Source organism: Lissotriton helveticus, chromosome 4_1, assembly GCF_964261635.1.
Source record: "Lissotriton helveticus chromosome 4_1, aLisHel1.1, whole genome shotgun sequence".
Taxonomy (NCBI): domain Eukaryota; kingdom Metazoa; phylum Chordata; class Amphibia; order Caudata; family Salamandridae; genus Lissotriton; species Lissotriton helveticus.
This window is the reverse complement of record NC_136063.1, coordinates 1,929,696,725-1,929,712,116: the sequence shown is the minus strand read 5'-3', so window position 1 is coordinate 1,929,712,116 and position 15,392 is coordinate 1,929,696,725. Positions and strand designations below refer to the sequence as shown.

Here is a 15,392-nt window from a genome sequence, read left to right as displayed (position 1 = left end):
TGATCTGCATTTCATAATAAAGCCATTTTTTCGTAAAACCTGGAGAAAATAAATGTTGCGATGATGCTTTTAATTGATGCTGGTCAGAATAGGACCAAACGTATGCCCAGGCACCCCGCAGAAAAGTAGCCCGAATTAGTTGCTCACCACCTTTTGCTAATCATTGCTTGGTTAGTAGTGAGGGCTAATTTGTCTTTAAATATGTGCCAAATGAATAGTTCTTTCTCCAGCCCTTCTTCCACCTTCTCTTTAGTCCTTCTCACTCCGTCACCATGTGTATACTTTTTACCCCCCCCCCATTTTCTTGTCCTTTCCTTCCCTTCTATTCTTCATACTTCTCTTCTCATCCCTTCTGTTTTCTCTACTCGCCTTGTCTTTCTTACCCCCGGTTCCTCCTATTCAGCCTACTTTACTCTTTTCCTCTCCCCTGCCCTTTTCCTACTCTTTCCTCATCCCTTTTCCTGCACTCATGCCCTCCACTTTATTTTTTTTCCTCCCATGTTTTTCGTATATTCTTTGCTGTGCTAAGTCGTCTTTTTCCTCCACTCTTGCCTTCACCTTTTATTTCTTACTCCCAGCTCTTCTCCTCCATATTCTCCTCTTATCTCGCTCCCGTTTCTCATATCCTCTGTGTTTTTTGCTTTACTCCCTTTGATCTTATCCCTTCTTTCCCCCTTTATTCTGGTCCTCTTGTTTTCCCTTAACTCTTCTCTCTTCCCCGTCCTGTTTTTCCCTGCAGCCTTTCATTTTCCTCATTTCAGTTCCTACAACCATTTTCCTGACTGACCTTCACTGTCCCTGTTGTCCTCTCGGTCCTTCGCTTGGTTTTCTTTCATTAGCAGTTCTTTGACCCTTCTGCTTTTCGGAGGCAAAGTTGTATGTACTCTGTTTCCCTCAAACGCTCGTTACGTTTTCTTGCTTTCCTCTGCCCTCTTAGCCTGTTTCCCAGTGACCTCCAGTCCCTCCCACTAGGCTGTAAAGCCAGGACTGAGACGACTAACCAAAACCAGTTATTCCTCCAGCACCTTGCGCCCGGGCTATTTGCACCACCAGAACAATCGGAAACAATCCTTATTTTCACGTTAATTATATTTTTGCTTTTTTTGTATTTTTATTGGTTTGTTTCACTGAAGGACACTTTTCAATATTCAAGTATTATGTAGAAAACCAACTTCTAATCAGACATGTATTTAAAAAGGCCTATCCACGTATCGCAAATTTGTTCCTATGTAGCCAAAATCCCCTCTATGAAGACATTTACACCAGTATGGTGGCGTTTATGTTGGCCCTGGGTCATACATACTACCAAAGAGACTCAACATGCGTGTCCACTTTAGACTTGGACCAGCAACCCATCCCCACCCACCCCTTGATTGGTGTGCTGTTTGTTTGTTCTTGTTCTTGAAATGATCTTGTTGAGTATCCTATATCTATGATTTGACCTCTCTGCCAGACTGATCTGAAACCAGAACTCTCTGCATGGGTAATACGTTTTAATACTGTTGCATGAAATGCACGAGTTACAGTAATTAACAAATAAAATCATAAAAGGCGCTATTAAGGTCTCCAGTAGAATGGGGGTTGAAGACGTGAAAGGTTGAATGAGAAATTGAAAACAAAAATCTAGTGATCAATTAAGTTGTATTAAGAGCAATTCCCGTGAAAGAGTGTCTCGGAGTCTGCCGCAGCAGCGCGGACTCTGAGACACTCTGCTCTATGGGGTCCGGGCGATTCACAACAAAGCCCATTAACAAGTAAATGGTCTTTTAAAGACCTGCAAAGTACCCGGGTACGGCTGTGTGTGTGCCCTGTAAGCTGGGGTGAGGTGACAGAGGGTGACAGGCAGAGGGAGGGAGACCGAGGGAGGGAGATCGAGGGAGGGAGACAGAGGGAGGGAGACAGACAGAGAGAGGGAGACAGAGGGAGGGAGGGAGAGGGAGCTAGATAGAGGGAGGGAGACAGCGAGAGAGGGAGGGAGATAGAGAGAGGGGGGAGACAGACAGACAGACAGAGACAAATAGAGGCAGAGACAGGGACAGGGACTGGGGCAGACAGGCAGGGACAGACAGAGGGAGGGAGACAGGAACAGACAGGCAGATAGAGGCAGAGACAGGGACAGGGACAGGGATAGAGACAGGCAGAGACTGAGACAGACGGAGAGGGAGATGGAGAGGGAGACAGGGGGAGAGAGAGAGACAGAGGGTGACAGAGGGAGAGGGAGGGAGGGAGAGGGAGGGAGACAGAGAGAGGGAGACAGAGAGGGAGGGAGGGGGACAGACAGAGGGAGGGGGACAGACAGACGGAGGGAGGGTGACAGAGGGATGGAGACAGAGGGATGGAGACAGACAAGAGGGAGACAGACAAGAGGGAGACAGACAAGAGGGAGACAGACAAGAGGGAGGAAGACAAGAGGGAGGAAGACAAGAGGGAGGAAGATAGAGAAAGGGAGAGAGGAAGGGAGACAGAGAGTGAGTGAGACAGAGGGAGGGAGAGGGAGACAACGAGAGAAGAAGGGAGACAGAGAGAGGGAGGGAGACAGAGACAGAGATGGAGACAGACAGAGAGAGGGACAGACAAAGACAAATAGAGACAGGGACAGGGGCAGACAGGCAGGGACAGACAGACTGAGAAGGTGACAGAGCGAGGGACACAGGGACAGACAGAAACAGGGACAGACAGACAGATAAATAGAGGCAGAGACAGAGACAGGGATAGGGACAGGCAGAGACTGAGACAGACAGAGAGGGAGAGGGAGACGGAGAGGGAGAGGGAGACAGAGGGAGAGAGAGAGAGAGAGGGAGACAGGGGGTGACAGAGGGAGGGAGAGGGAGGGAGATAGAGAGAGAGGGAGACAGAGAGGGAGACAGAAAGAGGGAGGGAGGCAGAGGGAGAGAGAGAAGGAGGGAGAGGGAGACAGACAGAGGGGGGAGACAGAGGGAAGGAGAGGGAGACAGACAGAGGGAGGGAGACAGAGAGAGGGAGGGAGACAGAGGGAGACAGAAAGAGGGAGGGAGGCAGAGGGAGAGAGAGAGAGAACGAGGGAGAGAGAGAGAGAACGAGGGAGAGGGAGGGAGACAGACAGATCAATCAATCAATCAATCATGGACATTTATATAGCGCACTACTTACCCGGAGGGTCTCAAGGCGCTTGGGGGGGGGGTGCTGCTACTGCTCGAACAGCCAGGTCTTGAGCTTCTTCCTGAAGGAAAGGTGGTCTTGGGTCAGGCGCAGGTCGGTCGGGAGGGAGTTCCAGGTCTTGGCGGCCAGGTGGGAGAAGGACCTTCCTCCTGTTGTCGATCTTCGGATGCGGGGTACGGCGGCGAGGGCGTGACTGGCTGATCGGAGGTGGCGTTTGGGAGCGTAGAAGTTGATGCGGTTGTTGAGGTAGCTCGGGCCTTGGTCGTGTAGGGCTTTGTGTGCGTGGGTGAGGAGACGGAAGGTGATTCTTTTGTTGACGGGGAGCCAGTGCAGGTCTCTCAGATGTCCGGAGATGTGGCTGCGTCGGGGGGGGACAGAGGAACAGAGACAGAGGGAGGGAGACAGAGGGACAGAAACAGAGAGAGGGAGACACATAGCAGCCAACAGAGGGCGACAGACTGAGGGAGACAGAGGGAGCGAGACAGACACAGAGAGACATAGGGAGGTAGACAGAGGGAGACAGACGGAGACAGACAGATGGAGACAGACAAGGGGAGACAGAGGGAGGGAGGCAGAGGGAGGGAGACAGAGGGAGGGAGACAGAGGGAGGGAGACAGAGGGAGGGAGAGGGAGAAAGAGAGAGAGGGAGACAGACAGAGTGAGTGAGAACCCCAGAACTCCCCTTAGGCGTTTGGGCTCGCTACGATCGCTCGCTACACTGCCTTACTGTGTCCCAAAATGATGCATCTCCAAAAAGTGTGTCCCCAACATGAAAAGTTTGGAAAGCTGTGGTCTAGAGGCTTATCTCCGCCACACCTGCGTTTTTCACAGTTCTTTGAAAACCATTTAAATATTTACATGCCGTTTGTGAACTGGTTAACAAGGCTTTTTTTCCCCACTGGTTTCAGTACCCCCTGGTACCCCACTCTGCCTATTCCTTTCATTTGAATTTCATTTTTACTGTCACGATGGGAGAATGCATTTGGTGAAAAGGCATCGCATGACTACGGATGCCACCTTTCCAAACGAAAAATACCAGCCATTTCTTGTTGTTTAAAGAGTCTGCAAAAGCCTCGCCTTGACACCACATAGGGCTGCAAAGAAAATGGTACGTATTCATTTGTAACATGACTTTTCTGTGTTTGTTTCCTTTAACTATTAGTCATTTATCATTAATGCAGCCATAGAACACTTTGAAAAGTGCTTTGTATTTGTATTTGTATTTGCTGTTTGAAGTATGCACAGATAAGGGCTAAAAATTCTGGCTTTGGCTTGATTTTACTAATATTTGTACTGGCTGGGACATCAAAATATTGCTGGTGCCAGAGGAAATTCGATTAGCTGGCAACCCTAATCACAAGACTGAAAGTTTATTGAAAAATCAGCAAATTATATATTTTCTCCACCCTCCATCCCTGATTGATGCTATAATAGCAATAGTTTAACTTGTATCTGAAACCCTACGCCAGCCGTCAATACATTGCCAAGTTACTTCAGGTGTCTGGAAATACATCCTCCATTCAGACAACTCACTCCTCATTCACACTGCTCACCCTTCACTTTTACGCTCACCCTGCACTCACAGCAACTCCCATTGCTCAGCAAGCACTCACACCATTCACCGTCCTCCTACCCTGCACTCACACAAGTACACAGCTCACCCAGTACGCACATGACACTCCACTCACTTGTAACTTTCACCGCTCACCCAACACTCACAGCGATAACACTGCACTGACGATATTACCCTTCACTCGCAAGGTTCATCCTCATCTTACCCTGCACTCACACGAGCACCTCACTCATCCTGCACTCACAGCAACATCACTGCACTCATGACCCTCGCCATGAACTTATGCCATTCTCCCTCTACTTATCCTGCTGTCACATGAGCACACTGCTCACCCTGCACTCACAGTAATCACACTGCAATCCCACCATGCATTCATGCTTTTCACCCTGCACTTACACCAGCACATTACTCACCCTGCACTTATGTGACATTTCACCCACCTGTCACTTTCACGTCTCACTCTGCAATCTCACTCGAACAAGCACATCACTTACCATGTATTAGTTCCTCCCACTCTGCACTTACACCCACACCCACACCCAAACTCATCTGTCACATCACTCACCCTGCAGTCACTCCTCTCACCAGTACTCACACTGTCACATCGCTTGCTGTGCACTCATAGGCACTCCTGTCACCCACACAGCTCAACCTTCACTCACATGGGCAGAGCACTCGCCCTGCACTCACAGCACGCAAACAATCACAGTACTCGCACTGGAGTCACACCACTGACCCTGCACTTCCTCCTCTCACCCTGCACTCACACAGACAAGCCTGCATTCATTTAGGCACTCTGTTCATCCTGCCTGCACAGAGGGACAATAGTCTGACAGAACCCACAGGGACACATCACTCACTCTGCATTAACTCCTCTCACCAGGCACTCACCAGTCACTCTCACAAATGACCCTTCACTCTCGCCACTCACCCTGTACCTCACACAGGCACCCCATTCGCCCTGCCTTTACACTGCTCACACCACCCTGCACTCACTCCTCTCACTCTGCACGCACTCCTTTCACCCAAAACTCACATGGGCCTTCCCCTCACATTGCATTCATGCAGCTCATCCACACTCACATGAGCACATTTTTTACTCTACGCTGCATTCACTCACACTATTCACCATCACCCAGCACTTACAAGAGGACACCTTTTACTCTGCACATATAAAAATTACACAACTCTCATGAATATACACATATTTATACAAAACCACCCACAAAATACCTGTTTTTTCCGTAGTACTAGATGCCTACCTTATTCCATCTGAAACAATGGGTTTGGTGCAAGAGGGGAGAGTGGACTGAGAATGTGGGATGGCACAAGGGAATGTCACACGATCATTGATCCAGCAACATACCACAAAGTCTCAGACTAAGTGCTGAGGCTTTGGGGTATCATTGAGGATCGTGTGAGACTTTCAGTCATTCCTAGCTTTCCATTCACCACAATGCTTCCTTCCCGGGACATGTAGTTTTTTACATTGTAAGTTGGGTCTCAAAAACCTAAAAATGGAAAGTGTTACTGGATAATATTCATGGTTGCCGAAGGAGTCAAGCATTTCATAAGATAAGTTGGATGCTGTGAAATTACATTTTAGAATCTGGATTAGTTATTTTCCAATACTGTAACTGCTTGAGCCATACGTGAAACCAAATATTAGCCCCCCTAGATCTATTTTAAGGAAGTACATTTATCATTCACATCATACTTGCAACAAAAATTGACAAGGCAATAAATTATCATTTTTGCATCGGGTATAGAGAATATGTCTTTATTAAAAGGAAATGCAGGTATAGCAGAAGCAGCAGGGCAAGTTTTTCTAGCATGGTAAAAGCAGAGTGACTAATGGAAGTGTGAGTAGCAGTGTGTCTGTATGTGAGTGTAACAGATTACAAATGTACTAAAGAGTGCAAGAGATATAGTGAGAATGTGGGTGTGAGACAATGTGCGTCTGTGCGAGTATATATGTGCTATGCGTACAAGTGTGCTGATGGCCTGGTATCCTGGAGGTTATTATTTCCTTATGGACAAGGGCACTTATAGTTTATGGATAGGAGGTGCTACCTATGGAAAACAGCAGGCCCTGACATGCTTCTATTAACACACCATCATTGGCTGTGGGGACTTGAACTGTTAAACTGAGAAAGCTGCTAGCCAGACATACATAGGGGCAGGGACAGAACACAAGCCACCACACCAGGCTGTGATAGGTCACCCATAATTCTTACTATATGGGATGGATCCACAGCAAAATGTTGGACCTGAGATTTGAGGTAACTCTTGTCATAAGATTTCCTGTACTCATTTTATAAAGGGTGTCAATAGCAAAATGCTGACCCATGTATATTGAGGGAACTTTAAAGGTACCCATGATGTGAAATTTCTGGAGCTGTCATAATAAATGTACTTCTTGGCAAAAGGGACTCACCCATCAAAACAATGATGACTGTGGTAAAGTGGAAGTAATTTCTGACTTAAAACAATTGAAAAACACAAGATCTACTCATAGAAAAGGCCAGGTTTTCCCTGATGCACCATGAAAGTACTGGAATATTTCATGAATGCCTTATGAGGGTCTGCGGCGTTTTAGCAAATTTGATCCCAAAAGTTTCAAAAATTTCTCAGAGGAGAAGTCTACTCTCCCTTAAACCATCTACAAGAAATGTGTTAAATTGTTTTGCTTGCTGGAATTTGGGGGAAGTATACCTCACCACTTACATAGATCTTTTACCTCATATAATGGCTATGAGGTTACCTCTGACCCCATATCTGGAAATGCTTGTACTGCCCCTTTGCTAGGAGCAGGACTGGCTTTAAGATGATGCAACTGGTGTAGCCACACCTGAAGCTGACTTTGGTGAGGTGTGCTGTGTTTTTTTATCTAGAGGAAGTATTGACTCATGGTAAAGTAGCACGGAGGGTCAATGTGCCTGCTGCAAAGAATGTGTACCATGCAGTTCACAGAACTGAGTGTAAGAAATATATGTGAGAGAAAGGCTATGGGGAGATGGCATGCACTGTTGGGGGGTGGTAGTGAGGAAATTCATGGAGAGGGAGGTTATGGGGGAGGAGAGCACCAAAAAAGACTGTTGTAACAGCTGCCACCAGTGCTCAAGCTTCCCCTGGCTGGGAGTCTTAGCCCCCTCCGTGTCCCCCCTCGCCCCCCGAAGTTCGGTCCTAGTTGCACCCTGCATTCTGCAGACCCTTCGATTATTGCTAACGAAGGGATAGAGGCATGAGAGGGGCAGCAGACCATTTCCATCCATTCACATTCCTTCCCAGTGAACATTTTAATTTGTAAGTAGCTCGAGTCTCCAATGTGACATTGTCTGATTTAAATCCGTTCTCAACTGGAAGGAATGACAAAGGGGGGGCATGCTAAGCAGCACAATAGGCCCCTTGATCACTGTATGCTCTTCCCCCGAGGCTGCTTACTACGATTTCCAATGGAGAAGTTGTTACACAGGCACAATAAAACTTTCTGTATCAGCTACTAACCCGTGATACATTTCATTGCAACTAACAACGAGGCGACACCCTTTCAATGCCCTCCTCTATTTGCTTTTCGGAATGAGTCACAAAAATTACTTTGTGAATCAGAAATACTTTTCTGACTCACAAACTAACTTTTGCATTTTGAGACATAGATATTTGGAGTCACAAAGCTGCAATTCGCTGGCTTTGTGACAGCGAAAGGTTTTCGCACATAGAGTCCAAGGTTCCAAGCTGTACTTATTTGAATTAGTTTGAGCGTCCTATTTGGTAAGCCAGAGAGGGGGCGTGGAGAGGGGGTGGGGGGGGTTGCACAGCAGGCTCCTCCTCTTTTGGGTGAGGAGCAATAGTATCCTGATGACAAATACAGTCATGAATGTTTTCAACAGACCCACCCCTTGCCTCTAGTCTTAATAAATCACATCAAAACTTACAGCTGCACGACAACATCCATATCCTCCAACAAAACACAAACCGTATGAACAATTATACACCATTTGTATTTACTGACACACATGAATATCCTAAACATACCACGCGGAGTCACTTTGCTTGCATGATCAAGCCTTCAGTTAAGAACATTAAAAAGCGTTCAGAACACTCCTGGTATCCCTACAAAAACGTTAGCTCCTTAATATGTACACCAACCCCAATGCATTTCAACTCCACCATACACAAGTGTGCCCGTCTGCTGCCCGGGGGTGATCCTTGCTGCTCTCTTGATGCATGGTGTCTGGGTTCCCAAACAACAACCTATGGCAATGCTTAGGTTTCCTATGCTCACCTGCAGTTATGCGAAGTAGATCATTCTGTACTATGTGCGGAGTCTAACTGCATGGGAATAAACCTTCCTCAACAAAACAAGTCGTAGGTAGTGTTTTTTGATTGTACCAACATAAAACACCAATAGCTCCATTCTTTAAAAGACTATCTCCACGGCGTCTAGCTAGTACTCACCAATGTCAAGAACTGAGAAAAAGACCCCCTCAAATTCTCTTTTGTACATTATCCTGGATGCCAGGAGAAGCTAACAGTTTCAAGAAAACTCAAAAAATAGAAAAACTAACTTTTCAACATAAGTGAAGGCCCACAACTCTACCTACTCATGGTCACAGCAAAGCATTTCCATAGTTCTCCATATGAACTGTCTGTATACAAATACTGTAAAAGGGAGATGAGAAAAAGGGATTTTAAAAGAAGCAATGGAAAGCCGGAAGACAATGGTAGGACAACTAGATTTAGGACTCTGTTCATTATATAGCCTGCTGTTGAGGGCTACGCCGTTTGCAGCACTGGGGTATTGCGTCTTACCAGGAGACAACATGAATTTTCACCTGCTGTCTACTACTACAGGGGTTTTATTTCAACCGCAGAGGTGTTAATCAACAAATCAATAACCGCAGAGAAACTGATATGTTTCATGCTGCACAAAAGCAACATCTGGATTTTGGGACCCCAGAAGCAGCATTTGCAAAATCAATTTGATAAATGTGTGTGGTAAGCGAGAAGCAGAGAAAGAAGAAATATATAAGCCACATATTTGTACTGCATGAACATGATGACCTGCAGGACTGATGTAACCCATTTATAAAGTTATTACTCCAGTAAGAAGTTTGAATCAACTCTTGTATATCTGGACATATACAGAAAGGCCACACAAAAGCAGGCAAACACTTCTACCACAGCAGATAGATATTATATTAAGAACGAAGATTTTTAAATCCCTATAATTGAAATTATATTAGATTGTTTTTTCTTGCGAGTTTAAATGTTATCACAACAAAAGGGGGGACCAAGTGCTCAGGAAGGTCCAGCATACATGCTCCAAAAGATATCATAGTGTGGGTACTAGAGTTTAAATGTTGGTCTTGGTGGTGTGACAAAATCTTAAACTGACAAGAGTTCATTCCCCTGGGGCCGAATTAAGTACAGGGCACTCTGTACCCAGTGCGCCCATTAAAAGGACAAACGAGGACAGTGCGCACTCGAAGGGTCTGTTTGTCTCTCAGCCCGCTTCCACAATAAAGCATGGGTAAGTGGCAAAGTCTATGCCTAATTTAATTGGGGCTGCGCCAGAATGCAAAAGAGGGAGCAACCTCTCAAGAAAGCATTGCCACAAGTGTCTGCGACCCCTTCTGTAATACCGTAGTGCCGCAGGGGTACACTAAGTGGGCACATTTTCCCTTTGTGCCCTTAAGGCAGTATACAAACTGTGTCCAAGCATTTGTCTAAAACAGATTTGGGAATGAAAAAATGCTTAATTTATGTTAGGGTTAGTTCCACTTAACTTGCCATAGGGCAAGTCTTTAGGATACGTGTATATATCGAACGCATCCCGATGAAATGTTTAGTCTTTAAGACCATTGCGGATGTTTCTGGTGTTTTGGTGCTAGAGTTTGCAAAAAAATCTCTTACACGCCTGGTGAACGCTCCTGGAGGTGTCGGAGTGGGTATTCACAAATATGGGGAATACATTTCTCTAACTTATCAGCACATGGCAGTTGCACCTGAAACATCTGGATTCTCACTGTGGGAAAGTCAACGACACCTGCCCTACGTCAGTGACTGAACTGCAGTGATACAACTACACTACCCTCTTCACTTTCCTCCTCCAACCCTTGAGGGCACCTTTTCTTTTGGGTTGCGAGTCAGATGTGAAGCCGTGATCAGCTTCTGCAGCCTGCCCCTCTGTTGGTTTTTTTTTTAATTCATTTTTTACCGTATCCCTGCTTTTCTTTTCTTGCTTTCTGGGGAGGGGTGGCCCTCCTACTCCCACTCTTGCGTGTTCTCCTATCCTCTTGAATTTCCCACAAGACATTTACCTACCAGGAGTTGCTGCCCTCTGCAATGCCAGAGGGCAGTGTTGGCGGGGAGATGTCCTGCGCGAGCCTTGTATACCAAAAGATGTCCAGGTAAGTTCTGCTGATAGGGTAAGTGCCCTAGTTACCCTAGACAAGCTTCGGAACGTGTCTTAGAGTGAAAATAAAACAGGAATTTAAAAGGTTTATTGCAAATGTGCTTTACTGTCTATCTCTTTGAATGAGTATTTTATACAATGTACATGGATGGGCATGTAGGGAGACAGGAGTGAGAATGGTTTGTTTGTGAATATCATACACTTTCCCCAGTTCAATCAACCAGCCACAGATAATAATACCAAATTAAAAGGAAGGTTTTGTGAAAACCCAAACTGGTGTAATTTACAAACGTTTACATACATTACGAGTGTTACATTACTGTAGTCTTTTGTAGGAAACCCTTGCGAGAGATAGCCCTTCAAAATTGTGAACTGTGTGTTCAAAGGAATTGGACTATAACAAGGCAATCAGACAAATATGCTGGTGTTAACTTTCAATCAACATCAGCATATGTCTTACGTGGTTGTGATAATTCAGCAGCAGCATTAGATTAGATAGCTGTCGAAGATCTTCCGCTCAGTTTAAATTGATGAGGAAACTGTACCCTGGCCAGAGGCATAAGGTCATCAGTTCCTGCAGATTGTGACGAGGGTCCCCAGAGAGCCCCATATCTCACAGATATTCATTGACCGAGGACTGAACAGGGCCCCCTGGGGCCCCTGAAGGGGTGCACCCCACCCACCCCCAAGGCGGGGACTGCATAGCCCCTGATCCTGGCAGCATTCACATGTACGGCTTTTAATAGCTGTCTTCTATTAGTAGCTGTGCTCAGGTCCGGTATTTTTAACTGGTCATTAAATAAACGCGTCTAAACCCCACACCAGCGCTCTTTGAAGGTGAAGGGCGCCTGCACGGTGTTTAGTCGGCCATGTCAGCACTCGGCAGACACTCGGAGACGAGATTTCCGGATGCCCAGAAGTTTAGCTCGAGTGTCTCCGTCCTTGATAGGACGGTCGCTCGCACTCACCCAGCGTGGCCAGAGGGCGTAGCAGGAGTCGTCCCTCAGATAGGCTTCCATCCCTTCCAGTGTGGACAGGGCAGCTGGTCGCCCGCTCCGTCCGCGGGCCGGACCCGGTGGATTCCACGCTCCACGGGGCCGAAGGTGCCACCGCGGAGCCTGTCCACGGGCGAAGGTCACCGGCTCTGTGCCGAGCCCGGCGCGAGCGCCCAGACACGACTTCAAAGGGGATGAGGCAAGGGGGCAGCGGGCAGTTTACTTTTAGGAAGGGGGGGGGGGCCGAGGAGATAAATACACTGAGCGCTCAACTTATCATTTTAGGCCTCGGGAGAAACACCTATTACAACACGCAAAAATAAGCATTATACATTTCGACCAGAAAAAAATACGATAACTATTACGAGAATGTATGTTTTGGGATTGTAACGAGTGTAATAAATAAGAGAGTAATACAGCGCAATAATAAAAGGAGACTCGTACTCATTCGGAGTGACGAAAGAAGGAAGGAAGCGAGCCGACTCTAGGACACCGGATCACATAGTGGCATTCCATAGCGAAGCCTGTCTCAACTGGGCTTCTTGGCAAGGAGTTGGATTGGATGGCTCGTGAGTCCAGCCATTCCAGTATTTGGCCTTTAGCATTAAACCATCATTTGCATCTCTAACTCCACCCACCCCTTTTGTGCGCCCGTGGTTCTACAAGTACACAGAGACAAACAAAGCTTATACCACTCCACTCTTCTACCCCTCAATATACTCCACTCCGGGTGCAGGTGCGGGTTTCCTTTCCCTTCTCTGACTTTTCACAATTCTTCCCCCCCCCCCCCCCCCCCGCATGCTTTCCTCTTAACTTTCTTCCTCCTCTTTTCTCGGTCTTGTCCACACTTTTCTTTTTAACTTCAAATGAACTGCCGGGACACTCTGGACATCCCTTAGTGTGTGAAGACGTCCCCCTCCCTTTTTGCTGGCATGAGACCCTAGGGAGCAGACGGGGTGGTTCATCCCCACCCACAACACCGAAAGAAAGAGGTGGAGGCCAAATGTGGTCGGCGATTGATCATTTAAAATGGTGGTCATGGTCTATGTTGCTTGCCTTTGTGTACTTTTAAATGTAACTGCAAGCTTACTATTGAATGGAAGTACTGCAAGATTTTCTTGGCACAGATGAAATAAAGACGTTACCTAAAATAGTGTGTGAGACAGCCTAATGTTCAAGGCTAAGGCATTGCATAACAGAGGCCTTGTACCGGACAAGACCAGACCACTCGTGAGGTAAATTTATTTTTGGAGTCCAGAAAGTTATCCTGAGTTCTGCTGTTGCAAATAACTGGGAGTCCTTTGATGCAGGAACGTGTACAAAATGCACCAGTCTGGAACGCAATACGGTCCTTGACCAGAAGTCAATGTACGTCTAATGCGCTGCTGAAACATGGCCTTGTCTCTTCAAAACAAACATGGCCCACCCTACAGCATTTCAAGCCATTTGAAGACCACAAATTAACTTTAGGAGGTTGTACAAAGGGCTTTGCAGTGATCGCACCAACCATTTACTGTGACTTCTACCACAAATGCTTGATTCTTTGCAAAGGGGAGAGGAAGTCAGGGTTTGAGCAGAGTGATGTTGAGGAAGTAGCTCTTGATTACAAAATGTAATTGCAGTTTAAAGGAGCATCTTTACTTTTTCAGTAGGGGTAGGGTTGCATTTGATGTAAAAATGTGTGACATCTCCAGGGAAAATAGGGACAAAATACCAGCGGCAGCTTTTCCTGTGGAGCGCAGGAGCGTCGCCCCAGCTGAGGAGGGGGCAGAAAAATGAAAAAATAAAATAGTACTATAGTGACTTTATTACAATTTTATTTTTCTTCTGTCAATCCGAGTGGGTTGTGAGGGCGGGGCCACTGCTGCATACTGGCAGCAGAAGAGGAGGAGTGGTGCCCAAGTTTAAAGTGTGCTTATTTTTTTGGCCGGCCGTCTTGCGACAGCCAGCCAGACATGCACACTTTAAACCTCTCCAACCCAACTGTCTTAGACAGCTAGGTGGAGAGAAAGCAAAGGCTTCCAGTGCCTGTCGGAGTTCTGAGACAGCCTGCTTCACCCAATCCTGGCACTTCTCATATGCTGGTTCACAGCATGAGAGTAGTGTCTGGACTGGTTCGGGGATATAGCCGGGGCCCATGCATGATGACAAGAACACCAGGACCGGAGGACATGCAGCAAGCAAGGTAAGAGAATGTTTATTTGACCATATTTGGTGGAAAACGAAATAGTTACATTAACATTTTAAAGTTATACATTTTAACTTTAAAACCATATTGTAGTGCATGTCGGCAATTTAGTTAGTGTTTGTCAAGGTTATTTTCTGAGTCGGCACAACACTTTTTCTCGGCACCACCACTTTTAAGTTGTTGCATCCGCCACTGCGACATACTCTTAGTGCCAAAATGATCAACTGACAATTAAGCATCCTATCCTACTCGAGTTACCTCCCATCAGCATCACATTTGTGGTCCGATATTTACAAGTGGAAGTGTTATTCCTTTGGGTTTCATGGAGGTTGAGGAATACATGGAGTACAATTTATGCTTCACCCTGATCTGATCAACCCTAGTCAGGTGAGTCTTGTACGCAGAGATTACCTGCAAGTTTCTACTTTAAATATTTCCAGATCCTTGACTGCTTAGTGGGGCAGTTGCGGCTATACAGATTTACTTTAATCATGGCGGTTCAACAGTGGTTCAGAATTCCCACAGACCCTGCTCTGGGAGCTCTGCCACATGCATAATCCTTGTTTTTGTAATCAGGACTGACTGAGAATCTTCATTCAAAATGAAGTTACCACTCCAGGGCGATTTCCTCCTTCTCTATGCAATCCCTGTCCATCCTAATTTGAAAACAACCATAATTTCAAATAGGTGACTTCGAAGCAAGCCCCCAGAATGACCTCATGTAAGAGAAATTTCTCTTAAAAAAAGAAGGAAATAATCCTTCTGAGGAAATTGTTTGCTCCCAACCGGTCACTTCCCACCCTAATGACATAATGGGTTGAAGAAACGGGTCTGTTCCAAGCTCTGCCCACCTGACCATGTAGACTTTTTCTTGAGGCACCTCTTCTTGGGCCGTGTTAAATTTACCTGTTTTCATTTATTATCAAAATAAAAGTTTTACAGCAATGAATCTGGAAGCCACCTTAATGTATTGGAGAATGCAGCATATTACTTCAGACCCTAAGTTTTTGGATATGTTAATTATTCTGGAGTAAATTGTGTCTCCGATCTGCCTTCTCAATTCTCTCCTTCTCAGAGGTT

At 46.2% G+C, this 15,392-nt stretch overlaps 1 protein-coding gene across 5 annotated transcripts in view; it reads right to left on the bottom strand.

Annotated features, from left to right (window-relative positions):
* ATP11C (ATPase phospholipid transporting 11C (ATP11C blood group)) overlaps nucleotides 1–15,392 on the bottom strand; it is a 905,856-nt gene that overhangs the window by 639,909 nt on the left and 250,555 nt on the right. For 2 of the 5 annotated variants that reach the window (XM_078688605.1, XM_078688606.1), the window contains exon 1: nucleotides 12,098–12,231. The exons of 2 other annotated variants lie outside the window; for them this stretch is intronic. In XM_078688605.1, coding sequence (XP_078544731.1) covers nucleotides 12,098–12,148 — 51 coding nt within the window. In that variant the 5' untranslated portion in view covers nucleotides 12,149–12,231. Of the gene's footprint in view, nucleotides 1–12,097; nucleotides 12,251–15,392 lie in introns of those variants that run through there. One more of the 5 variants, XM_078688609.1, reaches the window with a different exon arrangement.